Source organism: Lagopus leucura, unplaced genomic scaffold (assembly GCF_019238085.1).
Source record: "Lagopus leucura isolate 7727_CA_CO unplaced genomic scaffold, USGS_WTPT01 Super-Scaffold_100062, whole genome shotgun sequence".
Classification (NCBI taxonomy): Eukaryota; Metazoa; Chordata; class Aves; order Galliformes; family Phasianidae; genus Lagopus; species Lagopus leucura.
This window is the reverse complement of record NW_024962307.1, coordinates 882413-908829: the sequence shown is the minus strand read 5'-3', so window position 1 is coordinate 908829 and position 26417 is coordinate 882413. Positions and strand designations below refer to the sequence as shown.

General features: G+C 47.7%; 2 protein-coding genes across 11 annotated transcripts in view; both read left to right on the top strand.

The window, feature by feature from the left end:
* The window catches only part of SLC23A2 (solute carrier family 23 member 2), a 50942-nt gene extending 40524 nt beyond the window's left edge, over positions 1-10418 (top strand). For all 9 annotated transcript variants that reach the window (XM_042886724.1, XM_042886719.1, XM_042886721.1 and 6 more), the window contains 5 exons: positions 591-696; positions 3407-3536; positions 3675-3812; positions 4516-4611; positions 5220-10418. In XM_042886724.1, coding sequence (XP_042742658.1) covers positions 591-696; positions 3407-3536; positions 3675-3812; positions 4516-4611; positions 5220-5452 — 703 coding nt within the window. In that variant the 3' untranslated portion in view covers positions 5453-10418. The remainder of the gene's footprint in view (positions 1-590; positions 697-3406; positions 3537-3674; positions 3813-4515; positions 4612-5219) is intronic.
* Positions 10419-13024: 2606 nt separating this feature from the next.
* On the top strand, positions 13025-24609 carry RASSF2 (Ras association domain family member 2). Of its 2 annotated transcripts, XM_042886764.1 has the most exons (13): positions 13025-13065; positions 13493-13641; positions 15323-15490; positions 16331-16413; positions 17487-17562; positions 18382-18533; positions 19374-19462; positions 21201-21355; positions 21440-21541; positions 21694-21745; positions 21821-21942; positions 22455-22552; positions 23263-24609. In XM_042886764.1, the coding sequence occupies exons 4-13, from the start codon at positions 16355-16357 to the stop codon at positions 23330-23332; spliced, it is 975 nt and encodes a 324-aa protein (XP_042742698.1). In that variant the 5' UTR covers positions 13025-13065; positions 13493-13641; positions 15323-15490; positions 16331-16354; the 3' UTR covers positions 23333-24609. The 2 variants fall into 2 exon arrangements, with proteins under 2 accessions (XP_042742698.1, XP_042742697.1); XM_042886763.1 differs by lacking the exon at positions 15323-15490.
* The last annotated feature ends 1808 nt before the right edge of the window (positions 24610-26417 follow it).

Below are 26417 nucleotides of genomic sequence, written 5' to 3'. Positions count from 1 at the left end.
CTGTTCAGCCCAGGGCAGAGGAGGCTCTGGGGAGACCTGAGAGTGAGCAGCATTGCAGAGTTTAAAGGGGGTCTGTAGGAAAGAAGGTGGCAGACTCTTTAGCAGAGTCTGTTGTGATAGGAAAAGGGGAAATGGCTGCAAACTAAAAGAAGGGAGATTTAGATTGGATATAAGGAAATAGTTGTTTACTATAATGGTAGTGAGACATTGGCATGGGTTGCCCAGAGAGGTGATGGATGTCCCATCCCTGGAGACATTCAGGGTCAGGCTGGACAGGGCTCTGAGCCGTGATCAGCTGTGGCTGTCCCCTTTCATTGCTGGGAAGTTGGACTAAATGACCTTTAAAGGTCCCTTCCAACCAAAACAATTCTATGATTCTGTGAGTTTGATTTCCTCATTTTAGGAATGTGATTATTTGAGACACAGGAAGTCAGAACACAGGTTGATTTTCCAGCTGTATTGGAAGTTGAAATGTCAATTACAGTAATCCATGTGGGACAGATGCCTTAACGGGCACTGCAGTCATAAAGCACCATCTGAGTGAGTCTATGCTAATACAAGTTTGACAATTTTCTGTTTCTGAATTACAGAGGAATTTTTATTGAGGGTCTCTCCTGTGTTTTGGATGGAGTATTTGGGACAGGGAATGGATCCACTTCTTCCAGCCCTAACATTGGTGTCCTGGGCATCACGAAGGTATGTTAATCAGCCAGTAACTTTGAGTATTATTTTGTCTTCTTGTGGATGGGTTATGCTATTTTCACATTTTGTAGCTTCACTTTGTGCAGACTAAACATTATACAGTATTCTGAACTTAAGCATCAGGCGATGTCTAATAGAAATCCATTCTAGAAAAGGATGCTAAGTAATGCTAAGCATTCTAAGTAAACAGGAGTTTAAAAGCGTTCATAATGCAAATGATGCTAAATAAACCAGCCTTTTGAAAACCAGCAAAGTATTCCAGGATTGTAGTGTTCTTGAGTTGAGGCACAGACACTGTAAACTGCATGGAAATTGATATTCCTTTGGATCTCTTAGCCCTGAAAGCATTGCTACAGGACTGTTTTCAGTGTTTCATTTTGACACAATGAAATATAAGTTGAGATCCTTGGGTCTTGTCTGCATCTGTACTAGGATGTTACATTGACAGATCTAGAGCAGGAGCTGCAATCAAGGTAACTTCAAAGTTAAAAGGTCGCTGTTGTGATGTGTTTATAAATCACTGAGCATGATTAAGGGGTTGCATTTTGGGGGGAGTGTCACTCAGCAAGATGCGTAAGCAGTTGAGGAATTCCTTTGTTTACGTACTGAATGGATGGGTGGTTGAGTGCTGTGCTGAACGGGGGGACCTTGGGCTGCAGATGGATTTGCTTGACACTGTTAATTTAACCTTGTTAAGAAATATCAGCAAAATCAGTAAGAGCAATTCACGTCGTAACTGCGTACATCCTGTTGTGTGCTTGGCTTGGGAGCTATAAATCTACTTCATGCAGGCAAGATGCAGAATGTACGTGCTCCTCTTGACATAACTCATCCCCCAACTTAATCCAATATAGATGATGGATTTATCAGCGGCCATATTTTTTCTTCTACACAAAGGATGGCTCTGTTTGCTTTTGCAATGGAATATAAATACTAATAGCACCATCTACTGTCTGTACAAGTGCTCCTTTCGGTGGGTGGAAATTTCCTAGAAGAAATTTGCTAGAAAAATCCTTAGAGAAAGGTTTATTTTGTTCTGCTCTTCCTGTTTCTCACTTTGTAGTTCCAAGAATTAACAAACATTTTTTACTGAGGGTACAGGAATGAGCAGGCATTTTCTCTTGAAACAAAGAGCAGAGTTAAGTACAGTGGGGTTTGTTCAGAGAGTATGATGGAAGAGTTGAATGTGCCTTATCTAGAGTGGCACAGCTGGATGGCTGTGCTGCAGTGTTTTGCCCTGTTTTGCTGTCTGAGTGTTTGTCCCAAAAAAATCTAAACAGCTTTGCAAATTAAATTTCTATTAGAATCAATCTGTACAACTTAGATATTCTGCTGTTAGTCGTAAAAGGCAATCTTCAGTGCTCATGAGCAAAGTCTAAATAATCATAGTGATCCCACTATACCACTGCAGCTGTTGAAAGGGCCTCTACCTGCCTTGAAATTAGCATTGGTTGCATTTGGAATTTTAAATTTGAGGCTTCAACTGGATGGAAAGGCTGCAGAGCCTTTGAGCTGTACTAGATGAGAGGGTGATTGATTAAAACTCACCTGTTAGGCCAAAATTATAGCTGGCTTATGCCATAATGTCAGTGGTGTGGTTACATCTTTAAGGTGCCATATCCTTACTCACACTTTCCAAAACACTATCTTAGCATGTGTACAAGTGCCTTGGAGTAATTGCATAGTTTAAGATAGGTGCTGACCAAGATGCTTTCAGTTGCTTTCAAATCTCATGTGAAGTTTAATTTATTTGGCTTGTAGAGGTTGATCAATGTCACTGTTGTGGGGATCTTCCTTTTTTCAAAGATCTGGTTATTTCATACAAGAAGGTAGTTTTAGACCAAAGTGTTGGTGCTCAGAAGGAAAGGAATATATTTATTTACACGTAAATTGGGAAAGCTGCAGGCTAACTTGTATAGATTTAACTCATTTAGCTCAGTCAATGTGATGAACAAATTTCAATTTGTTTGAAGAACAGTTTTCTAATGGAAGGTCTGCAGAGAGCTTTGCTAGAAACTGCTGTGTAAGTATAACCATAGTTTTTGTTTTATCTTCTGCTCCTCGTGGACCTCTTAGGCTGTGTAACACTGCTAAAATGTTGAACGTTCAGATTGATTAATTGCAGTTACAACATGGTGCCATCAGCAACTGCCCTGACGTCTGGATGCTTAAAATAGAAAAGGGAAGGAAGTGCAGACACTTGGTTCAGTGTTAGCACAGCCATCATTTGCAGCTGAATTGCATTCAGTTTTGATCTCAGAGGAATGTTATAAAATCTCTTGATAATCTGTCTAGAAAGGTTGTATCTCCTTCAGGTGAACTGCATGAAAGATGATTAATAGATGTATTACTGTGTGAAAGGGTGGCAATGCATGAGTTCTTTTCACTTGTGTTACTGCTGATCTGTTTATAATCTCTCCTAGTTATGGTCTGCTTATTGTCTGTGTTGTGGATGGGACCATGCCCTGTGGTTATAGGGGCTGCAACACTTACAGATTTTGTTAAAGCTCATTAAAGCAGACTTAAAGTTATGTTAGAACTGGACTGCAGCCATGTTACAGCTGAGTCTGAGGCGTAAAGGCTCTGCAGCCTGCAAAAAATATGTGGAAGTTTGAATGTGAAAATGAATAATAAAATGCAAGGGATGAAGATGGATGAAGTGTAGACTTTGTGCCAGTGTGCTTTCCTTTTTGTTCTCCTGCAGGTTGGAAGCCGCAGGGTTATTCAGTATGGAGCAGTTTTCATGCTTTTGCTTGGGATGGTTGGCAAGTTCAGTGCTCTGTTTGCATCCCTGCCTGACCCCGTGCTTGGTGCCCTCTTCTGCACTCTCTTTGGTAACGTATGTTTTTTGCTCCTCTTCATGTAGTCTACGGCAGCATCTTGTTACACCAGTGCTGCATTTGTGTTGCTGTCTTCTTACTATTTTAAGAAAAAGAAGCCTGAAAAGTGAGACTTGTGCTGTTTTTATCTAGGGATGATTACAGCTGTGGGTCTGTCTAACCTCCAGTTCATAGATCTGAATTCTTCTCGCAACCTGTTTGTGCTTGGATTTTCCATTTTCTTTGGACTTGTCCTTCCCAGCTATCTCAAACAGAATCCACTGGTGACAGGTATGTGTTCCTGTTCAAATTCATGAAGTCCATACTAAGTAAATAAGAAGAAATCCAACTTATTATGGAGGCAGGAAAAGCTATTGGTAAGAAGACAGGTGCGTTCAGAGGAAAATCAATTTGGATGTTGAGATTGGAGCTGAGTGTTTTGGTGGGGTACGTCTCAAGTTGTCCTGCTTTTCTGGGTAAGATTGCAGAACAATGCCAGGACACAATTGCCAGCTGGACTGAAAGAGGGACTGCAGAGGTGAACCTGAGTTATGAAAAGTGTTGAAAGAACAGGTGGAAGTACTGAGTTGGACTTGGAAACCAGGAGTTTGTTTTCATTTTCCAGCTTTTCTTGTCACTCTGGATGTGAGTGGAATCTGAATTTAATGCACTCATTTTCAGACTGTTGCTTTTGATGGTGAAGGAAGGCTCTGTAGAGGGGCACTGAAACTGATTTTGAAAAGGAAAGGTGTTCTTACAGCTGTCAGTTCAGAACTAGATGTAAGAGCATAGCTAACCTTTTTTAGCTTGCATAGAAAAGTAGGTCATTCAAGCAAAGAGTTAGATTACAATATTAATACAGCGCTCTTCAGTGGAAGATTGAGCAAATTCCTCACTGAGCTGAATGTCAGTTTTCCCTTGTAAATCAATAGAATGTGCTTATGTGTGATTAAGGTTCAAGCAAACAATAAATTATTTTTCTTTTCTGTTCTAGGAATAGCAGGCATCGATCAAGTATTGAATGTTCTTCTCACTACAGCCATGTTTGTTGGTGGCTGCGTTGCATTCATTTTGGATAATACCATTCCAGGTCAGTGTGAACTGCAGTTTTACCTGCAGTAGTGACTGCTTGTCTGAATGCTGGTAGCACAGCACCTCAGGGAGGGAGACAGGAGATGAGGAGGTAAACGCTGCTGCTTTTGTTGATGTTTCTGGAGCAGGGTACTTCATTCCTGTATGCCTCTGATTCTTTGATAATGCTTTGATCCCTTTTCAAGCTAAGATTTCCATTTTCTTTAAAAATAGAAAATAGCAAAGAAAAAACCAGGCCAGGAGACGCTTAGAATCATAGAATCCTTAGAGTTGGAAGGGACCTTTTAAGTCATCCAGTCCAACTCTCCTGTGATGAGCAGGGGCATCCACAGCTGGATCAGAGCCCAGTCCAGAGCCTGCTCCAGAGTTCTCCAGAATACACAGTAAAAATATTTTGGGATTCAGAATATTCCATTTTGAGAGCAAAAATTTGCCTCAACTTCCAGATACGTAATTGTGTTTTCCATATTTTTATTTCCTCTTCGTAGAAGATCCTCCCAGTGCTTTACTGAACGAGGTGCCTGAGTCTTGAGGCTTGTCTTCTTTCTGCTCTTCCTCCTGGTGTGTGTGTATGTGTACCTATTTATTCTACTTCTCTACTTCTAGGAAGTCCTGAAGAAAGGGGAATACGGAAATGGAAGAAAGGGGTTGGTAAAGGAAGCAAGTCATTGGAAGGCATGGAAACGTATGATTTGCCTTTTGGCATGAACTTCATCAAAAAATACAGGTGTTTCAGCTTCCTGCCCATCAGTCCTACCTTCATGGGTTACACGTGGAAAGGCTTCAGGAAAAGCAGTAACTGCAGGAGTTCAGATGAAGACTCAGAAGCTACAGTATAGCCTTAGTTGAAACTATATTATGTAGTTGTAGTAAAAGATGTATTTGCAGTTTCTTGCTGATTAAGAAGCATTAAAATATATGTTTTGTATATCTGCATTTAAATTCTGGAACCAGAGCTGAGACAGATTTAAAAAAAAAAAAAAAAAGAAAAAAAAGAGAGAAAAAAAGCTTTCCTGTTGTGGGTGGTGGTAGCCAGATCTAGTGTCTCTGTTGGATTCCTTTTCTTCCTTTTGTCCAAAGCTATCGATACCTGCGTACCAAGTCTGCTTATTTTAGGTGGGACTTAGGTTCCTGAAGTATGTAGGTGCTGTTGAGAATGTTACTTTTTATGGTGGTTTTATTTAAGTCATTTATGCTGGCTTTTTTGGCTCGCTCATTGCTGGCAATGTTAGTCATGCCAGAAAATCTGAATCCTGTAAAAAGGAAAAAGTAATAATTGTAATTATGCCTAATCACGTCTGTTTTGTTTCTGACCACTGATTTGCACATTCCATAGTTTCAGATCCCTGGAAACCAGACTTAGTTTAAACTGGCAAATCCCAAGACTATTTTTCAGATGGCTTGATGGTTCAGTCAGATGTCCAGCCTTAAGACAGAAGTTTCCATAAGAACTCAGCCTGTGAAAACTCTGAATGACTTCTGTTGGCTTCTTGCTTGAGAAAGAATCACTCATGTCGTATCAGTCTGCATTTTTGAATTTCTCCATTTTCTGCCTGGCTTTCTAACCACCCAACTGCTGTCCAGGAGTAGGTCTTCTCTAGAAGGATGTGTGTAGCTTGACTTTTGTAGAGATGGGAGTCTTAACTTCCAGGTGGAGCCTGATAGCAGTTCTGACAGGGAAATGAATGGATGCAGCTGGATGTTTCCTAAACAAGAAGGCTGCAGAAGTGGTTCAGAGGGATTCACACCTGTGTGCACGTGATCAGAAGGCAACCAGCTTTCACTGGTGTGCATCTGTGCATTTCTTGTTTGGATGTTGAGATCCAGTGCTGCCTGTGACTGGCTTCTGTTGCATTGCCTCTTTTTTTACCTCTTTGTGGGATTACTGTAAAAGCTTGCTACTTCTGCAGAAGTGATCTTGAATGGCAGAGACACTACATTTGATGTCCTCATCCACTGGATGGTTTAACGGGTATTGGGTCCAACCAGGGCACCATTCAGATATTTTTTTTTCCTGGAATAGTCTCAGCTCTGATGTTGTGTGAGTGTTGATGCTCATCATGCATTCATAATTAAAAGTTTCATTCATGTTTAATGTTCTTACTATTGCAAGTTAGTTTTAGACTTCGGTGTGGCCCCAAAAGCATTTTTAAGCTGTGGAGATCATCAGGGAAATGTAGTGTAATGTAATTTCAAGGCCAGTATGCTCTACAGTGCTTGCGTTTTGTGTTCCTGGAGAGACGTAACAGTAGATCCTGTAATTCACTGGTATATTTATCGAGGTTTGACTACTGGACAGGAGCGCAGGAACTCTGCTTTCTGAGTCTACTTCCACGTGAATTTGTTATTGGTTATTGAAGCATGGATGGGTTGGGGTGGGGAGGGCAAGGAAGGAGCTTTATGGATCAGTACTGAGTAGCGTAGGATTGGAATGGTTCCATGGACATCCATTTTCAGCATGTCATGGCTGTTTCCAGAAACGTAAAATAATTCTGGTTTTTTTTTCCATAACAAAGCATGTGTTTGTTCCTGCTTCAGGGAACTCTCAGTAGTTTGCAGTCTTTGTGTCAGTCGGTCTATCTTGAAAGCTAGTCAGAAGAGTTACTGTGTCATAGACAAGGTTGGTTTGCCTTTAAAACTAAGTCATTTTTGTCATTTGAGATTCTCCTCTACAGGTAGCGAGACGTTAGATTTTCACATCCACTTACAAATAGATTTGAATGTGGGGACTTCTAATTAGTGGCTCAGAGCTTCCAAATTTCCCAACTTCACGTGCAACCAAAGATGTGTGAGAGAGGTGGAGGAGTTAAAATGAATGGGCAAGGAAAGAAGGGAAAATCCAGCCATGTGTGGTGGTCATTGTCACATAAAATGCCAAAGTTGATTGTCATAAAAATGTTGAAAGAGGCAAAGGTTTGGTATTCAGTGCACTGCCACCTCTTAAATGCTGAAGCTCCTGGGAGCTGAGCACAACAGTGATTGCTGTGTCCTGAGGCTTTGCTCAACTTCCCCCCGGATGTGAATGCTTAACATTGAAGAGAAGGCATTGAGCAATAGTGATCTTCTCTCACCTTTGGATGGAGTGAAGCTTTTTGTGTGCTGCACTGTCTTCACTTGAGCATGTCAGCAAGAACTACCAAGGTGATTTGTGACACGTGGGTTAAATTAAGGCAATGAATCCAAGGATTTTTTCCTTCTTCCTGGGGCAGAACCACCCCTCTGCAGTGGCACGGGCCAGGCCTATCCAAAGAGGTGAATCCAGATGACTCTATCCAACTTGGATTTAATTCTTTCTCAGCTTTTGTTTCTCCCATGCTGATTCTGTGGACTGGCTGAGAAGTGCAGTAGCATTTAGCTGGCATGCTTTGCTTTTCTAGCCACTTAACTCAGTTAACACTAAGATAAATAGTTGTAGTTAGCAGTCATTTTTGTAACCAGATCTGTATTGTGTGTAGTGACACTGTCAATCTTACTACAGACACGAACGATGAGAGGTGAGCCTCAGTTCTGCAGTGGAGATCTGCTGAAGCATGTGTAATGTAATGTGTAGCAAAAGGTGATGATGGTGTTGGTGATGTTTCCCTGGATGTGCAGGGAAGGTTCTGATGCAGCTGCTGCACCTTGAATCTTTGTATTGCAGCATGCATCTCTGTAGAGCTTTGAGGCAAGCAAAGAACAGCGCTGACAGGCAACTTGCCTTGGGAAGAGGAGCTCCCTTTTCTCCTGATGCCCCTGGAGCAGTCCCAGGGTGCCACTCGAAGATGCAGTGCGATGCAATGCTTACTTTCCTTTGTGAGGGAAGCACTGACATTGCCCCCGTTTTTGTGCAAGTGGCAGGCAGTCGTGGACCCTAAATATTCCTCCCTCGTCCACTTTTCTACATTTGAGTCTCAGTGTGGCTGGTGTGAAATGCCCTCACCTGGAGGAGCGCGGGTTGAGCTGCAGTGCAGCAGTTGCTGCTGGTTTGAACAGCACTTGAGTTCTCTGTTCAATGTTTCCATCTGGGCTCAGAGTGCGAGGGCAGCTGGGGATGGCTGACACATGAGGCTGCACGCACTGTGCTGGTCCGAGTCTGTGGCTGCCTGCCTTCAAAGCGCAGTGCTGAGCAAAGCTGCCTGCAGCAGACAACAGCTGGTGGACGAGCAAAGAGGCAGTGAGACGTTTTGACCAAGCGTTGAGGTGGAAGGGCAAATATTCATGGTAGAAGTATCACTTTGTCATATCAGAGATGGCTTAAAACGTGTGCAAAAGGACACAACTTCAGGCTTTTGTAATCGCTCTTGTATTTTTTTAAGGTTAAATTAAGGATTGTTGCTAACATGGCGAAACACGTTTTCCTAAAGCAAGTGTGTACAAATTACAGAAATGTAGGTGTCAAGGCGAGCTCGGCTGTGGCTGGCTGATGTTGTCATATTGGAATGTGCTGGCGGGACGTGAGCGGTTGCCTCGCTCAGAAAGTTCAACCTTTAAACCCAGAATTTGCTTTATGCCTTTTAATACTGACTTGAAATATGACAACTTGGTTTGTACATGAATATTGCAGTATTTTATTTCCATATATTAAGAATAACATTTCCACTCAGGATAATGACTGCAGTTTTCCTGGGAGGGAGTGGTATGATTGTCATGACAATGTCATGTGATGGTAGAATTTCTTCATTGACGAATCTATAGTAGTTGTGTATACTTTATTTACCCATCCTTATGTTCCTACAAAAACTGAAGGGTTTCTTTGTTCATCTCCCTACTGAGATCTCAGTACTCCGGTGCAGAATTGGCTCTTGCAAACTGAAATCCTCGGTGCTGTTGATACCAGTCGTGTGTCTGTGGCAGAAGGTGTTCCCGTGTGGACAGGCAGCCCTGCAGGCACACGTGGTTTATAGCAGCCAGCTTCCAGTGGCTTCAGTTAGCCGTTGGATGTTCGCACCATCTGATACAACCTGTGCTTAACGTGACTTGTGCATCGGCGTATCGGTGCATGTGACAGACCAGCACAACCCAGAGTGTTCCTCTGATGTGGCCTTCTTCAACCGAAACCTGCCTGAGTACGCGGCTCACGTCTCCCTTTTCCCCCGCCTGTCCCACTTGGGGCTTTGCACCGTTCCTTGCCGAGGCCGTCGGCCTTCTTGGGGCAGGGGATGGCAGACACGCAATGCTCTCACGTTTCTGCAGCTACAACAGGTCATTACAGTATTGGAGGAGGCCACAAGTTTGCCAGTGTTCGGCTTCTGCCCACGAGTCCATCCGGCTGAGTGCTGGGCTGCACTGGGGATCTGTGCTTAGAAACATCCCAGCTATTCCTGTCTAGTTCTGATTCGACTGTGACTGTGCGTTGTCATCCGTACGTATTGATATCAGAGAGATTTAGAATTGCCTCGTGTGTTATCTGGCATTTTTTACATCTTTCCAGGTCAGCCATCCTGCTGCCAGTCCAAATTCTTGTACTTTGTCTCTTTATGACAACCTTGGGCGTAACAAACTATTGACTGTTCTTAGGCAGTGGGGATAAATCTTTCTTTCTTTCTCACGATTTTTTGTGACTGACTTTGGCTGTAAAACTTCTTTGTTAAGCAAGAGGGTTTTTCTTCCTTTTTCCCTCCTTTCCCCCTTTTTTTGTTGTTCTGAGATGTGTAATTCTTTTATGGAGTTTTTTTTAATTTCGTATTTTTTTCTAACATGGCTTCATTAAACAAATATTTAAAAATGTAATATTTGGACCAGATGTTGTGAATAATAGTAGATAAAGCTATTTTATTCTGTATTTTTAAAGCTGTTCAGTATAAATAAACACGGGCATAGACGCAACTGGGCGCAGTGCTGTTCTCCTTGCTTCTCACACCTCCCAAAAGGAGAATCGATGGGGAATCCAGATGATGCCAAGACCTCTGTCTCATCACAGCAAGTGCTTTTCCAGCAGCACAGCTGCAGGTGCTCCCTGATGCAGAGCTCTTATCGTGAAGACTTTGATCAGCCCAGATCTTGGTGTGCTGGAAGTGACAGCATTTGCAGTTTGTGTGTCGTGTCAGAACCGTTCAGGCAGCCAAGGAGCAGTGGAACCCTCACAGAGTTGACACCGATGCCTTTCCAGGCAGCGTCCATGCAGCAAAGCTAATTGCTGGTCTCCTGATTGAAATTAAGCCTTAGGGTTGGGCGCTTGCCTCAACTGGGCGCTCTGTAGCTTCTCGGTCCCCAACTGAGTGCTGCTGTTGGCTGGAATGATACGTGTGGGCACACAGCACCTTCAGTCTTCTGCCAGCTCTCGGGGTGTCTGAGCTGCTGTTGATTTTGAGTTAATTTTAATTAAGGCACCCAAATACCTCCCTTCATTTAGGCTTAGCCCACAGCCTGAAAGCTGCACGGCCACCGGGCAACAGATGGGAAGAGGAATGGCAAAGAGCCACCCCAGTCAGCAGTGGGAGCTGGGTGGGTTTGTGTCTATGAGCAGCAATGAGAACCACTCTGATTTAATCCCAATTAAGCCTTTGTCCGACGAGGTCAGAGCTCTGGAAATCACTGAGTTTCCTACTTGTGCACTGCCTGAATACAGATTCAGCATCCCAGAACGAGTGGCTTTGTGCTGGGCAGGTTCTCAGAATGATTTTCAGAATGAGACATTGGGCCCATCCTGCAATGAGGGTGGTGACCACACAGCAAAGAAATCCCCGTTAGCCGTCAGCTGAACCTTAGACGAGAGCGTCCCTTCCCGTCAGGTTCCTGGAGGCTGCCGAGCAGCCAGCAGGCGCTGCTGGGCCAACGAGAGCCCCGTGCACCGCATTGATGGGTGTTTCTGGACGACTTGCTCGGGGGCCTTCAAGCTGAAATGCTGGAGAGCAGCCAGGGTGCAAAAGTGAGTTTGGATGTTGTTTGGATGTGCTGAGTCTGGGGGGAAATAGGGGAACTTGGGAGAGTTTGGGTGCCTTCCACTGGGGTCTGAATAACTCGCACCCAGTCTCCATATGGGAGCAGAAGCAAATCCCCCCAGTGCAAAGATGTAGAAGGCTCATCTCACACTCACTGCACAGAAAAGCAGCTCAGGGGAAACTTCAGCTTCAGAGCATCCTTTCCCTGTAGGACTGCAGTGGGGCAGAATTTGGGGTCTTACTGTTTTTCCCACGTGGGTTTGGTTCCCATTGTGTTTCACTGCTGTGGGTGCGTCTCTCTTAATTTTCTCTTGTTTTTTGCTCTGCTTGCTTTAGGGATAAGCCCCTACTTCAGGGCTTTGCAGCATGGCAGCTCTGCTCCGCTCTGCCATGCGGCCACAAAGGGCCTCTCAGCTCCGCCAGCCCCAAAGATGCTGCTGGAATACCAATAATCCCCCTTTGCTGCCCCCCTTCCCTCCTCCTTTTGCCATGTCAGTGTTTCCCCACGCCAGATGGCTCCTCCTGAACTCCTCATATTTTACACACACACTGATTACAATCTGCAGTTGTGAAGAGCTGCTTGTTTTGCTAAAGCAGCTGTTTAGATGATTCCTTTGTTCCTGGCTTTTTATTTATTTTTTTTCCCCCAGTGTGGGCTGTTTCTATTTAAATTCCTTTAAAAAAAAAAAAAAAAAAAAAGCCAGGGAAGCCACAAAGCAGTGGGAAAGGTCAGGAGCAGACAAAGGCTCTGCTGCTCCGACAGAATACTGAGTGCCTCTGTGCCCCCCCAGCCCTCCCCCATGGCTGTTTGCTGGCCCTATAACACCATCCCAAAGGCAGAACGGCAGTGTGGAGCATGCGTGGATCTGGTTCTGAATATCACAGGGTTTGGGGTATTTCAACGCATGAGTTTAGCCTATGTGGTGTTCTGTACAAAATTGGAGCTGATGGTGAGAGTATTTCCAACCTGGGTGGCTGGGGTTGCAGGCCTGCTGCTTGGGATAGGGCATGTTTTGGGAATTCAGCCACGGTGCTTGCGATGGGAAACCCAGTCCTAGTACTTGGGTTGGGACATCCTTTGGAATTGCAGTCCTACCATCTGGGGTAGGGCATGTTTTGGGAATGCAGCCTTAGTCCCTGGGACGGGGCATCCTCTGGCATTGCCATGCCATTATCTGGTACTGGAAAGCCAGTCCTGATACTTGGGATGAAATAACCTTTGGGATTGCAGCCCTCGTGCTCGTGATGGAGCACCTTTTGGAATGCAGTCCTGGTACCTGGGATGGGGCACCTTTGGGACACCCAGGTGCACAAGACAGACTTCATTTGTGATCATACTCCCACAGCTGGGACGTCCCCTGGGTCCCCCCTCCTGCGCACCCCCATCTGCCGGAGCCGGGCATCACCCAGCCGAGGGAACCGCTGGGTTCGCAGGGATGCGGTGCGAGACTCGAGGAAGCTCAGGCTCCCTTCCTCTCCTCCCTCCCTGCAGCCCTGGCCGCGCTCCCCGCCCCGCTCCGCCCCGCTCCGCCCCACCGGGGGCGGCCCCACGCGGACAGCGGGCGCGGCGCGGAGCAGCGCGGTGCGGGGCGGTGAGTGCGGGACGGACGGGGTGGCCGCGTTCTTATCCCCATCTCTCTGCCTTTCCCCATCTGTGTCCTCATCCCCGTCCCCGAGGCGGAGGGTGGCTTTACAGCCCCCTGCCCTCCCGGCGGTGTCACCTCCTCATCGCTGCCTTCGCCCTCACTCGTGGAGTTGGCTGCGTTAGCAGGGAGCTGCGAGCACCCATCTGCGGGGTCCCAGCCCTGCACGCGACCCCTAACCCTTCCCCCCGGTTCTCCCGTACCCGAGCTGAGCCCCCCAGCCCCATTCCCTGCAGCCCCCATAGAGCTGACGGCCGATGGCTCTGCACGGGGGGAGTGAGCTCAAGCGAAGGGTCCGCTCGCTCAGCCCTGTGCCATCCGCCCAACCACCGCCAGCTCTGCACCGCTCACCGCTCCCTCCTCTCCCCTTTGACAGGACGGAGCTGAACAATAGCAGAGCTGGAAAACAATGGGACCGCCGCACCTTCCCGCTTAGCTCGGGAGAAATCCCTGCTTAAAACCAACATTTGGACCGGAGCTGGTGGGAACCATCATCGGAGTGCTGCTGGGATCTGCTTGCAGTGGGTGAGGATGTGCAGCCGGAGCCCATCACCGAGCAATGCCTCTCCCAGTGCCTAAAGGGGATAATTGTCGCCTGCAGATGTTGCTTTGCTTCTGCATTGGGATCGATGGATGCTCTGATGCTGTGCTGCCCTGGGCAGAATCAGGGCAGGAGGAGCAGCGCAGGGTTGGGATATTCCCACAATCCCTCACTGTGTGATGGGAAAGCTCTCCGCCCTGAAAGCAGCAAGAAAGTGTCCCCCAAAATGCACTTCTGATTGCAGAAACGGCCGCATCCCTTTTCTCCCACTGAAAATGTCATATTTGGATATTTTTCTCTTTTTTTCCCTCTTTTTTTTTTTTTTTTTTTTTTTTTTTTTTTTTTTTTTTTTTTGCTGGGTAGCTCCTCAGGAGCTCTGCAGCAGCAGCTGCTTGGTTGCCCTCTGTGGATTAGGAGATGGGGATCTACTCTGGGGGTCAGGGAAAGGACCTTAGGAATGGTGTTTCTAGGAGGGATTACGTTTGGGATCGGACGCAATGGTGGCAGCGGCTGATGGGTCCTATTTGTAGGCAGAGAGCACTGGGGCAGGAGCATTGCTTTGGTTAATTTAAAGCATCGATGCAGCCCCCAGGCTGCTGAGTCCTCAGTCTGTAGCAGACGTGAAGGAAATGCATCAAAACTGGGAAGCTGAAGCATGGGGGTGCCTGGAAAATCCGGCCATGCCAACTGCAGAGGTTGGGCAACCGAATGGACAACACGCAGATTCCCTGCTGTTGTACTGGGGTCCTTTCCAGCACTTCAGGTTTACCGAAGCTACAGCAAAAAATCTGTAGGGTTGCAGTTTGGGGATCTCTGTCAGCTGCCCACTCTTTGCTCAGCCTGATGCTCTTGAGACCCAAAAAAGGAAGAACTGCCCCGTTCCTGGCTGCTCGGAAGGGGATGTGATGACGGAGGCAAAGGTGGCAGCGCTGTGGGGCGGTAAACAGGAAATCCAGCTCCACCCTGCAAGCATTCAGGGGGAGAAAAAAACACTTTTGGGGGCTCCCCTTCTGCCTCAAAATGGGTGCTTTTTGATTTATTCATTTGTTTTGCCATGATTTTGCCCCATGTGAGGAAGCAAGGGGTTGGGCTTCAGCCCTTTATGTCTCTGCGCTCATTGTGAAGGGTTTGGGGTTTGTTTTGGCCGCTTTGGTATTGTTGGTGGTGTTTCTGCATGACCCAGGCAATGTTATCCTCCCTTAATGGTTACTTCCATCATCTGGATTGGATGAGCAAAGCACTGACTGCTCCACGCGCTGCAGCTGCCAATGCTTTGGCTTAACCCAAATTCTGGTGCCAGGATGCTGTGCCAGGATTTCTCCCAGCACCATCAGCATTCCCTTTTCCTATGTAATTCTCCATGCACATGGAGGGTCATTATTTTTTTTCCCCGTTTTCTTGCTGTGATGAACCACGTGGATGGGGTAAAGGCCTTGTGCTGATGTGGGGCTGCAGTGCTGCTCTTCAGGAAGCGCGCGGCTTCGTCAGCTTTTCCGCTGCAAGATGCGATCTTTGCAGGGCGGCTTTCTCTTCTGCTTTCTGCTTTGCTTTTGTAAATGCTTCCCTCCATTGGACCACGAGTGTTTTCCGTTGCGTGGTTTGTTTGCTGTGAGCTTGGGATAAGGATTGCTGCTGCCCTCGGGTCTTTGGTTTCCTCTGACACAGGTTTTGTCCCGTGGCCTTGCTTGAATCACCCATCCCTCTGCACATCGCTGTGGGTTTGGAGTTTTGCTTTTGCAGTTCAAGTTTTGTTTCTTGGAGCTTTGGAGTGTGAAGGAACTGCGAAGCTCTGGGCAGTGTGGGAAGTGGAGAAAACTGCAATTTGTGCATCAAGTGGGTTTTTTTTGCCTTATTTTCTCTTTCTGTGTGAGGGGACCTCAGAAAAAGGATCTGTGCAAATACGTGGGAAAAAAGCAAGACCCAAAAAGCCACCCCTCATAGCCTGAAACCGCCCTGAAGCTGCAGTTCAGCTTCTCTCCAGTTCTGGTTTTGCAAAGTGCTCCAAGCAAATGGGTGACCCCAAAGGTTTCACCCCAGTTCTCATTTGATTCCGGTCTGCAGGTTCCAGAAAACATCCTCGTGCTTTAAGGCCAAACCACTTCAAAGGTTGGGCTGCAGGCGCAGTTCCTGAGGGTTTGCATGAGTGTGATGGAATATTTTGGCACTGGAGGGAATGCAAAAATTCAGTGGGTGTTGCATTAAAAAAAAAAAAAAAAAAAAAAGGGAAAAAAAGCAAGAAACCAATGCAGTGGTTGTAGTGTGAGCCCAGCTGTCATGCACACTGCCTCATTTTGGGACAGCACGAACAGGCATTGAGCTGGATCCATCCACAGCTTCCTAAAAGAACTGTAAAATAAATGGGGAAAAAAAAAAGGAGCAAATCCCACTTATTTCCACCTCGTCATGGCTGGCCCTGCAGCCCATGGATGGAGGCTGCTCTAAATGCAAATGTTGCAGTAAGTGTATCTCCGCCAGTATTAAATTTTCAGCGGGTTTACAACGGTTCTCCCTTATCTGATTTCTCCTCCTGCTTCCCCGCCCGTGGCTTCGGCTGGAGGAGCACCTTAATTTTCCCCAGGGGCTTCTCCCAAACCCAACCCGGTTTTGTTTCCCGTTGCCATTGGGATGCGATAGCGCAGAGGCAGTAACGCCTTTTGTCTCTCTGCCATTCAGTTCTGATGAAAGAGGAGCCTGAGGATGGAGTACGGCAGCTGCGAGTACCTGGTCCCCTGTGGGAAGGACAAATTCATCTCCAAGTAAGAGGCACTGTGGAGCTGTGACGCCCAAAGATGCACACAGCTGCTGGCTGGCGTCTCCAAATGTGTGGGGTGTTGGACTTTGAGGGAGAGCCGCCCACCTGAGTGGCTGTTTGCACTGGGTTGGCTTCGCCTTCTCAGCACCATTGGATTCGGAACCTCTCTGTTTATTTGGTATTTCTTTTGGAGACTCCATTTCTTTGCCCTTCTGGGACAAAGAATGGCCACTTCCTCTTAACGAGCCGGCAGCATTCAAAGGGGTTTTTGAGGGGATTTTGAATTGCTTTCTTAGGAACGTGAACAGCGGTTTGAACAGCATTCAGAATTTCTGCTGAAATACTTTTTGCTGGGAAAAAAAAAATACAACCTACTCTAGCCCAGTAACTGCTCTGTGGTACGGAACCAAGCCAATTGCTGAGCTTCAGGTACTGCTTTGGAGGTGATCAAGCCTACGTGCAATATTTCTCCCCTGGACTTGATGATCTCTAGAGGTCCCTTCCAAGCCCTACAGTTCTGTGACAACCTCAGATCCTGTAATTATCTTGTCACTGATCCAGTAATGCTGAGCACCACTGAGTTCAGCTGAATTAATGACTGCTTTATGCTGTCATTCGTTGCTTCCCAGTGATTCAGAGCTGTGCTGGGACGCCTTGTCTTTATTGTTACCATCATCACTATCATTATTATACATTTGCAGCCAGAGTCGGGCTCAGACTTTTAATTTGAACACGAGGTCAGGGTTTGGTGCCATGAGCCAAACTGATGAACTTGTGATAACTTGTGACTCCAGCATGACCCAAGGGCTTCAACACTCCTAAATTTTGCTTTTTCAGCCTCGTGACTGACTCCACCAAGGGCCCGTGGGCTTCTTTACTGCTTTTTACAAGGCTGGAGAATGGCACGGTTGTCCCCAAAACCACAGTTGCCAATGGCTGGAGGGACACCTGGTTGAACCCACAGCAAACGTCCCCAGTAATGGAGATCTAGAGGCTGCAGAAGACCCACATTTTCCCAAATGAAGCCTTTATACTCACTTTTCCCATCTTCTCAGCACCTCTCCCATTTTCTTACAGAAATGAGCTGCTGTTGCACTTGAAGACATACAACATCTACTATGAAGGGCAGAATTTGCAGCTGCGGCACCGGGAGGTGAGGAACCAGGGTGGGCACCAGGCAGGCTTCTCTCCGTCAGAAGACACTCAATGGAGAAATGATGATTCAGATTTGATTCAGATTTGCAAGGTCCTAAAAATGCCTGTTAGCAAAGTTCATTGATATTCGCTGATCAAATATGGGGGCAGCTGAACCCCCAACCCCATAACTCTCCCACAGAAGCATGGCTGAGGTTGGCAGGGACCTCTGAGTCCCTCTGGTCCCATCCTGATCCAACAGGACCATCAGAGCTGGTGTCCAGGACCACATATGTCTAAGTGGGTTCAGAGATCTCCAAAGAGGAGCCACCGCAACGTCTGGCACTGTGCAGAACAGCAGTGCTCCTGGTCAGGGGAATCTCCTGTGCTCCAGTCTGCGGCCAGCGCCTCTGATCCTGGCTCTGGGAAGCAATGGAAGGAGCTCCGTCCTCTCTGCCCAGGGAGGTGGTGGAGTCACCATCCCCGGAGGTGTTTGAGAACTGTGGAGATGTGCATTTGGGGACGTGGTCAGTGGGCATGGTGGGATGGGTTGGGCTTGGGCATCTTGGTGGTCTTCTCCAGCCTCACTGATTCCATGTGTGCGATAGTGGGGGTGGGTTGGTGGTTGAACTTGATGTGATCTTGGAGGTCTTTTCCAACCTTAATGATGTTATTCTATGCTTGAACCCTGCTAGCATCCAGCCTACCGCTGTCCTTCACACCACCACCAGCTCCTCCACTTCCCAACCCTCCTCCCACCCCTTTTCCTGCTGCTCCTCCACATCTGGTGTTTTTGTGGGACTCAGGGGGGCCGTGCCCATCGCTCTGCTCTTTGCAGGAGGAAGGTGAGCTGATCGTTGAGGGGCTGCTGAACATCTCATGGGGCCTTCGGCGACCCATCCGCCTGCAGATGCAGGATGACAACCAGCGCATCCGCCCGCCGCCCTCCTCCTCCTCCTGGCACTCTGGGTGCAACCTGGGGGCACACGGGTGAGTGCAGCAATGCCCCAAGCCGTGGTATGCAGCCCCCCCAGCGGGAGCAATCCCAATTAAGTCATTGGCATCAGGGTTTGGTCATGCGGTAACAATTGTAATAAATCGTTTCTCCTAATGAAGGTGAGGCCCCAGGGCTGTAAATATTTGCTCTTTGCCTCCACAGCCAGATAACTGCACTCACCAGTGAGTCCATGGTGCATTCACTCACTGCTTTGTGCAGAAAATCTCCTTTTTTCCCCAGTGTGCAACGTGCAGAGGGGCAAAGTGAGATCTCTTGTTTTCACTCTGCAAAGACTCCTTTTGTGAAGACCCCAAGAAGCTCCTCCAAAAAGTCTCATTTTTCACTTGAATGCACACTGAGTTTTACACTGAATTTTAATCTGTGTGCAAGCAGTTTCTCCAGGACAGTTTTAGAGTTTTCTTTGGTTTTATGAGCACCCGTGGGACCCTATGAAGTGAGCAAGAGCGGTGTCCCCATGGGTTGCGCTGCAGTGCTTTTTGCTCGTCTCTTAGATATCTGCAAATGGAAAAATAAATGCATGATCTGGGCGTTTTAGAGACCGTGCAGGAGGTTTGCAACGTGTAGATCTGTAAGAAGGGGGTGGCTGCACTTCAGGGTCCATCCTGCTCAGAGCATCAGCCTCGTGCGATTGGGTGCGCTCAGCTGTGGGCACGTAGGGGTGCAAAGGTGTGAGATGGACAGGGTTAAACCACAAACCAGGATGAAAATCCTGCTCTCCAGTGGGGGATGGGCTTGTGGGTCCAAAATCACAATGTGAGGCCCTGAGGCAAAAAAATCATGTTGTTTTTTTCCCCATTTTTTTATTTTACAAGGTCTGTGCTGAAGCCCAGCACCTTGCCAGACATCCAGGTGACAGATGTGGATGCCACGGTGAAGGCAGAGGGTGCCAGCAGCAACGCAGGTGAGAATGAGTTGGGTTTGTGTGTGCTGCCTTCCTTACTGACGCTCCGGTTTTATTTGCAAAACTCAGAAGCTGGTGCTTTGCTTTTGGTATAAATCGGTGTCCCCCCTCTCTTAAACCATTGCCAAAGTGCTGCTATTGAATCGCACTGACCCAAAACCCTCCTGAAGAGTTTGCTCTGGGGAATGCCCTTGGTGGAGGTGTGGGAGAGGAGGATGGAAAGCAACAGGGGGATGGAGCCAAAGGCCTCCTGGGAGCACCGGGAAAAGGATGTTGCTGCTTCCCCTTCCCAGCAGCTCCGCTTTGACAGAGGAATAATGAGCGCTGCTGTGCAGTGCTGTTACCATGGGGAAGTCAACATTTCTGCAAAGTTTTTACCCTCCCCACGGCGTTGCTGTGTGCCCTGAGGTCAGACTTGAGGGCTGTTCCTCCCTGCAGAGCGCTGCCTGCCCTGCGGCTTCCTTAACCCCCCCGGGGCTGAGTCCCACCACCTGCTCACCAACTTTGCTCTCCATTTTTGCAACAAATGGGACACCATAAAACCACGTTATGCATTTTGCCACTCGTCAGGGCGTTTTGCACATGTTCCTTGCTTGTTTTGTTTTTTTTTTTTGTAGTGCTCCAGGCATCCTGGAGACAGATAAGAGCCAGATAATACTTTCAGCTCTGAGCTTTACTGCTCATCTGCTTCCCAACCAGCGAGGAGCAGAGCCGTTGCAATGCTTCCAGATCTGCAAAAGTCCTCCTCCTGCTTCCCCTTCCTCATTTTGCTCTGCCTGTGCACGACTCTTTTGTTTTTATTGCCCTGGAGACCTGTTACAGATTGCGGGGCGATATCCGCTATGCATTGCCTGCCACTGCTTTAGGCATATGATGTGACTCACAGAAAGAAATCTTTATTGTGCTTTTCTCCAGAATCCTGCAAAATCAGAGCATAATGTGCATGCACAGCTCTTCGTGAGTGCTTAGTCACTGGTGTGCATCTGGAACAGCACACACAGGAGACTGTCTCGGCACAGACATGCTTTGAATTAAAACACCAGCTTGAGCTGGAGGGGTTCATTAAAAATGGATGAAGGGTGAGTTTATAATAATCTGGACGTGGGCCAGTCTTCATGCTGAGATCTGAAGCTCTGGCCTCATTTTCTTGCTCTCATTAAGGGAGAGGAAAAAAAAGTTAAATTATGGAGGAGCAAGGAAGGTGCTCGAGTCCCCAGGAGGCAGAGTGTTATCCAGGTGGTGGCATGGATGGATGCAATGACTGTGAATTAACAGCTTCATTTGGGAGATGGGGGAGAGTAAATCCCATGGGAGATTTGTCCACCTTTTATGGCTGTTTTACCTTGCAATGTGTGTTGTGACAATTCCATCTAGGACCCCTCTGCTTATCAGCTGATTATCAGTTGAACCATCAGTTATTGGTTGATCCTATTGGTTACTGGTTGAATCTATTGGTTATTACTGATTGACTCCATTGGTGGTTGCTGGTTGACCCCGCTGGTTGTTGGTTGACCCTGTTGGTTATTGTTGGCCCCATTGGTTATTGTTGGTGGACCTTGTTGGTTCTTGGTTGACCCCACTGATTGTTGATTGACCTCGTTGGTTATTTGCTGACCCTGTTGCTTACTGTTGACCCAAAGCAGAGCAAAGAAGTGATTTCTGTCCAACTTGTGCAGGGAGTTGTCCCTCTGTCTGTTTGCCTGCCTGTCTCTCCTCAGCCCCATCCTGGCTTTTCCAGGCACCACGAGGCTGCAGCCAGAAGATCCCCCCCAGCTGCTGCGCACACGGAGCGATGTGGGCGTGCGGCGCCGGGGCAGCTCCCGAACCCCCAGCGAGCAGCGCCGCATCCGCCGCCACCGCTTCTCCATCAACGGGCACTTCTACAACCACAAGGTGAGACCCGGTGATCTGTTGCTGGCACCGTGGATGGGGTTTTGGTTTTCACTCATAGGGTGACACGCATCCTGTGCCCTACAGACATCCGTGTTCACGCCGGCGTACGGCTCCATCACCAACGTGCGGATAAACAGCACAATGACGACCCCGCAGGTGCTCAAGCTGCTGCTCAACAAGTTCAAGGCAAGTGGGGGAGATCCTTGCACTGGGTATCATGGGGAGCTCGAGTTCCATGGATACGAGATATAATGGGAGAGCAAAACAATGGGATTTTCTGCTTGTTTGTTTGAAAAATCCCGAATCCAACCACGACGCTTCTTGGTGTCTGTGCTCAGATTGAGAACTCGGCGGAGGAGTTCGCGCTCTACATCGTGCACACCAGTGGAGGTGAGGCTGCAGGAGGGGGCAGCTGGGCCCGTTGGTGGCCTTGCTGCTGTAAAAACAGCGCTTTTGGTGTTGCAGAGAAGCAGAAGCTGAGGGCCACCGATTACCCGCTGATCGCCCGCGTCCTGCAGGGTCCCTGTGAGCAGGTCTCCAAGGTCTTCCTGATGGAGAAGGACCAGGTGGAGGAGGTCACCTATGATGTGAGTTTTGCCCTGGGGGAAGCTTTTTGCCTCTCAGTGCCCCCAGTGGTTGCATGGGCTGGAAAATGTGGGTGAGCGCCTCCAAAAAGGAGTTTTGCAGAAATTGCAGTCTCTGGGTGTGCATCCAGGCTGGGCCAGGCTGAGAGCACCTGATGGAGCTGTGGGTTCCTGCCTGCAGAGGATGCAGAGCTCCCTGCTTTTTGCATCTGCCGTGCTCCATCTGCCTCCTGTCTCCCGGATCTCTCAGCTCCGCATCCTTTGGCACAAACGATTTCCTTTTTGTCCCAGCTGGGAAAGAGCCGCTCATGGGAATCAGCTCTGCTGTGCCATCTGCTGGCTCCTTTGCACCCCTGGTGTGGCTTTGTTCCCGAGTCGGAGCAGACGAGGCACTTTTGTGTGCATTTGTGTGCACAGTTGGGAAGTGTGCGTGTGTGTGTCTCTCCCTTGAAACTTGAAGGATCCAGGTTTGGGATGACAGAGTGGAGATTTCCCTACATGTCTCTGCCCTGCAGGTGGCACAGTACATCAAATTCGAAATGCCCGTCCTCAGGAGCTTCATCCAGAAGCTGGAGGAGGAGGAGGACCGCGAAGTGAAGAAGCTGATGCGCAAGTATGCACAGTGTGCCCTGCACAGGGGAGGTGCTGAGCTTAATGGGCACTGCTGGGGAGCTCAGCTGGGGGCCAGGGACTGATTTGCAAGGCAGGCAGCATCCCTAATGCATGCACAAGCTGTTGCTTTTTGCATTATCCAGAGCCTTCTTAGCAATGTGGATGAAAAGAGCAGCTTGCTGCTGCTGCAGAAATGCTGCACTGGAGCCAATGCCTGCAGTAATGCCAGGCTCGCGGTGCAGCGTCAGCTCCCAGCAGTGTGCTCCCCTGGGGCAGAGTTTGGCTGCAGTCTGTGCACGGCCCATCAGGAGGTCTGGGCTCCCAGCCTCAGCATCTCTGACCTCTGCTTAAGCAGATGCAGCAGGGAACTTGGAAGCATCGGGACTCTCAGCTCCATTTGCTTTGAAGAGCTCTCAAAAAGGAAGTGAGGTGCTCCAGTCCCTCCAAAACTCTGACATTCATGGGTTTTTCTATATATAAAAATGATTAAAAAGCAATTTTATTCTTCCAATTTAAAAAGGATAAAGCTTGAAAACAAATCAGTGTTCTATATTCCTGGTGGGAAACTGAACTTTTGACATTATACTGAAAAAAAAGGATGGTTTCAGGAAGCCAGCCCCGCATAATGCCATGATTCCATCCACAGAGCAGCACATGCTGGTCTCCTGAAGCCACTCTTTCTCAGCTCAGCTTTTCCCTTTGCCTTTCCAGGTATTCCATCCTCCGGCTGATGATTGAACAGAGGCTGGAGGAGATTTCTGAAGGTCCAGCAAGGCTGTGAATGCAGCTCTCATTGCAAGAAGCTTGCACAAAGGCCATCCTGCTCCAAACCCTACATTCCCATCTCTTGAGGAGCATCAACCAGGAGCCAACCCGTCCTTCTGCACAGGGCAGAATGTAGCTATTGCCATGCCCTGATGTCACCCCCAAAAATGCAAGCCCCTGCGATGCTGGCACACTCAGGTAGCCCCGTCCCATGCACAGGACTCGGCAGCTTCTTTGCAGCATCCTCGGAGGGCTCTTCTTCTGCAAATGCTTGTTCTGCTCCTTGCTGGATGCGGAGAGCCACGTGCAGGGCTCTCCCAGTGGCACAAAACTCAAATCCTTGCAAAAAAAGATAAAAGGAGATTAAGGAGCAGGGCAAAGCTGCTGCAGATGGGCATGAGAAGGGCTGCAAGTGCTCAGCAGCAATAACCCAGGCTCAGTTTGGTGCAGTTCTCCCATACAGTGCCTGGAGGAAGCCAAACAGCACAAATGATTCCTCTTAGAAAAGAAAGATATATATTGGGAAAAAAAGCACATTTGTCTTGCAATAATTCACAGGTGATGGGAAGCTTTTGTACAACCCCAAAGGACTTCTGAGAGTTGCTTTCTTCCACTTTTGCCATGGAAAGCAAAACAAGATTGAACGTTGGACTTACAGTAGAAGAGTTCCAGCGCATTTCTCCCTTAAACCCACATCTGGTTGTTTAACCCTCCTCTCCCTGTTCTTAATTTGCACTAATTATACTGTGGGATTTAAAAGAACCACCACACACACGATGTCAAAGCTCTCTGGTAGCCAAATGCCAAATACTGCTCACCAGAGCAACGATGGTGCTGAGCTGCCCTGAGAGATCGCTGTAAGGAAAATGGAGCGGCACAGGGACTCTGAACTCTCCTCATCTCATTTTCTGGGGGGATTTCTGCATGTTTGTGAGTTGAAACTGAGTCTGGGTAATGTTTCTCCTTCTGTGTGAGGGGATTGAGACAGAACGAGGTTTATTTTGCCAGGCAAAAGCCTCCCTCCCTCCACGCGAAACCAGCAATATCTATTTAATACCTCGATGTGAACTAAAACTCTGACTTCTCCCACTCTTGAGTATTTTACAATGTATCTTTGTTAACATTCCTTTTGGTTAATGGTACCTTTTACACTTTTAACACGTGTTACGGGAAGTATTGTCCGGTGTCAAAAGTGTTTTATGTGTTTGGAGGACGATTGTGGCATTGCTTTGTTTATTAACAAGAAAACCAAAATATGTAGCAAATTAATACAGTATGGAAGCACATGAGTTAGAGCTGGTTTTGTTCAGAATAAAGCACTTTGTGGATGTAGTTTTTTGGGCATAGTGGGGGTGGGTCAGTGGTTGGTCTTGGTGACCTGGGAGGTCTTTTACAACCTTAATGATTCTCTGATTCTGTGGGCATGGTGGGGATGGGTCAACAGATGGAACTGGAGACCCTGCAGGTCTTTTCCAGCCTCAATAATTCTATGGGGATGGAAGGAAAGGGTCACTGGTTGGACTTGGTGATCTTAGAGGCCGTTTCCAACCTTAATGATCCTATGATTCTATGGGCATGGTGGAGATGGGTTGTTAGACTTAGTGATCTTGGAGGTCTTTTCCAACCTTAATGATTCTCTGATTCTCTTCCAGAGTGTAAATTTCACCTCTGAAGGGAGGCTTGTGTCTTGCTCAGTCTTGTTTAAACCCACTGAAATTTTCAACCTGATGCGTTTTGTTTTTTCGCCTCCCAGAGGCCGAGCTCTCTGGAAGCCGCCATCCCGTGTTGCCCATCCCATTGAAAACAATTTATCCCTCCCTGTAGAGGAGGGGAATGTGTGACGTTGGCTCTGACCAGAGATGCTTTATCAGCTGGGAAAATCCCAGTGTGAGCTGAGCTCCGTGCGTGCAGGCGGGAGGAGGCACAGGCAGCGCGGCTGTGGCTGCAAGGTAAGAGCAGTGCACTGCTGGATGGCACAGCAGACAGGGGTGAGAAATGGCAGGGGTGGAGCTGGAGGATCTGCAGGTTTGCAAATCTGGGGATCGGGGTGGGAAGAGCAACCCAGAGAGGTGTGCAATGCTGTATGACCTGCATTGTGATCTGTAAGTGCGGATGCTGCAGGGATAATGGGATGGAAAAAGGAAGGGAAAAGGAAGCCTTCGTTTGTTTTCTTTTCGAGTGCGTTTCCACATCTGAAAACATCTGGAACAGAGACTTGTGCCTAACTTTCTTTAAAGCAAAAAAAAAAATAATGTTGATGCTACACTACTTGGAGATACAGGTCCTCTAACAGTGCTGAAGGTGGCTAATTTAAGTAAGTCCTTTTTTTAGGAAGCTCTGCATTTGCACTGCTTCTCGTGTGTCAGACTTGGAGGGGGGAATCACGCCTGGCACCTTCTATTGGGGGAAATGCTGATGCAGGGATGCTCCACTGGCTTTCACTCAATCGGGGCCACTGGCTCTGCCTTTTCAAAAGGCTTTTGTCAACACAGCTCAGTGATGGCTCAGCAGCTTCGGCACAATCAATCTATTTGCTCAGCCACAAGGGCTAACGGGGGGGCACAGGGGGGGTCCTCACTGCTGCTTTTCACTGGGGTGCAAAAGCCAAACTGCAACTTTGCTGGGATTCTTGGGAGCATTGACATCACAAGTTGGCACTATGGAAGTTTGCAACTCAATGGCAGTGCTGATCCCGTGTGTATACTGAATGTGGTAAACGGATTGAGTAGTGAGTTAAAGAACAGATTCAATATATCACATATATGGAGGTGTCCAAGGCCAGGTTGGATGGGGCCCTGATCTGCCTGATGTAGTGGCTGGCAATCCTGCCTATGGCAGGGGGGTTGGAACTCGGTGATCTTTTAGGTTCCTTCCAACTTAAGCCATTCTATGATTCCATGAGATACACTGTGTGTTCCTGTCCATGGTGGGGTAGTTGGACTAGATGATCTTGAAGGATCCGTTCCAACCTAAACCAGTTGATGATTCTTTGAATGTATTGAAGGGATCAAATACATGAAATCATAGAATCACAGAATGGCTTGGGTTGGAAGGGGCCCCCAGGATCATCCAGTTCCAACCCCCTTGCTGTGGCAGTGTTG

Coding starts and splice junctions, on each gene's coding strand:
- RASSF2 (XM_042886763.1), top strand. CDS start 16,355: ATGGAGTACGGCAGCTGCGAGTACCTGGTCCCCTGTGGGAAGGACAAA. Junction 16,414..17,486: donor AAGGACAAATTCATCTCCAA/GTAAGAGGCACT, acceptor ATTTTCTTACAG/AAATGAGCTGCTGTTGCACT. Junction 21,943..22,454: donor TGGAGGAGGTCACCTATGAT/GTGAGTTTTGCC, acceptor TCTGCCCTGCAG/GTGGCACAGTACATCAAATT.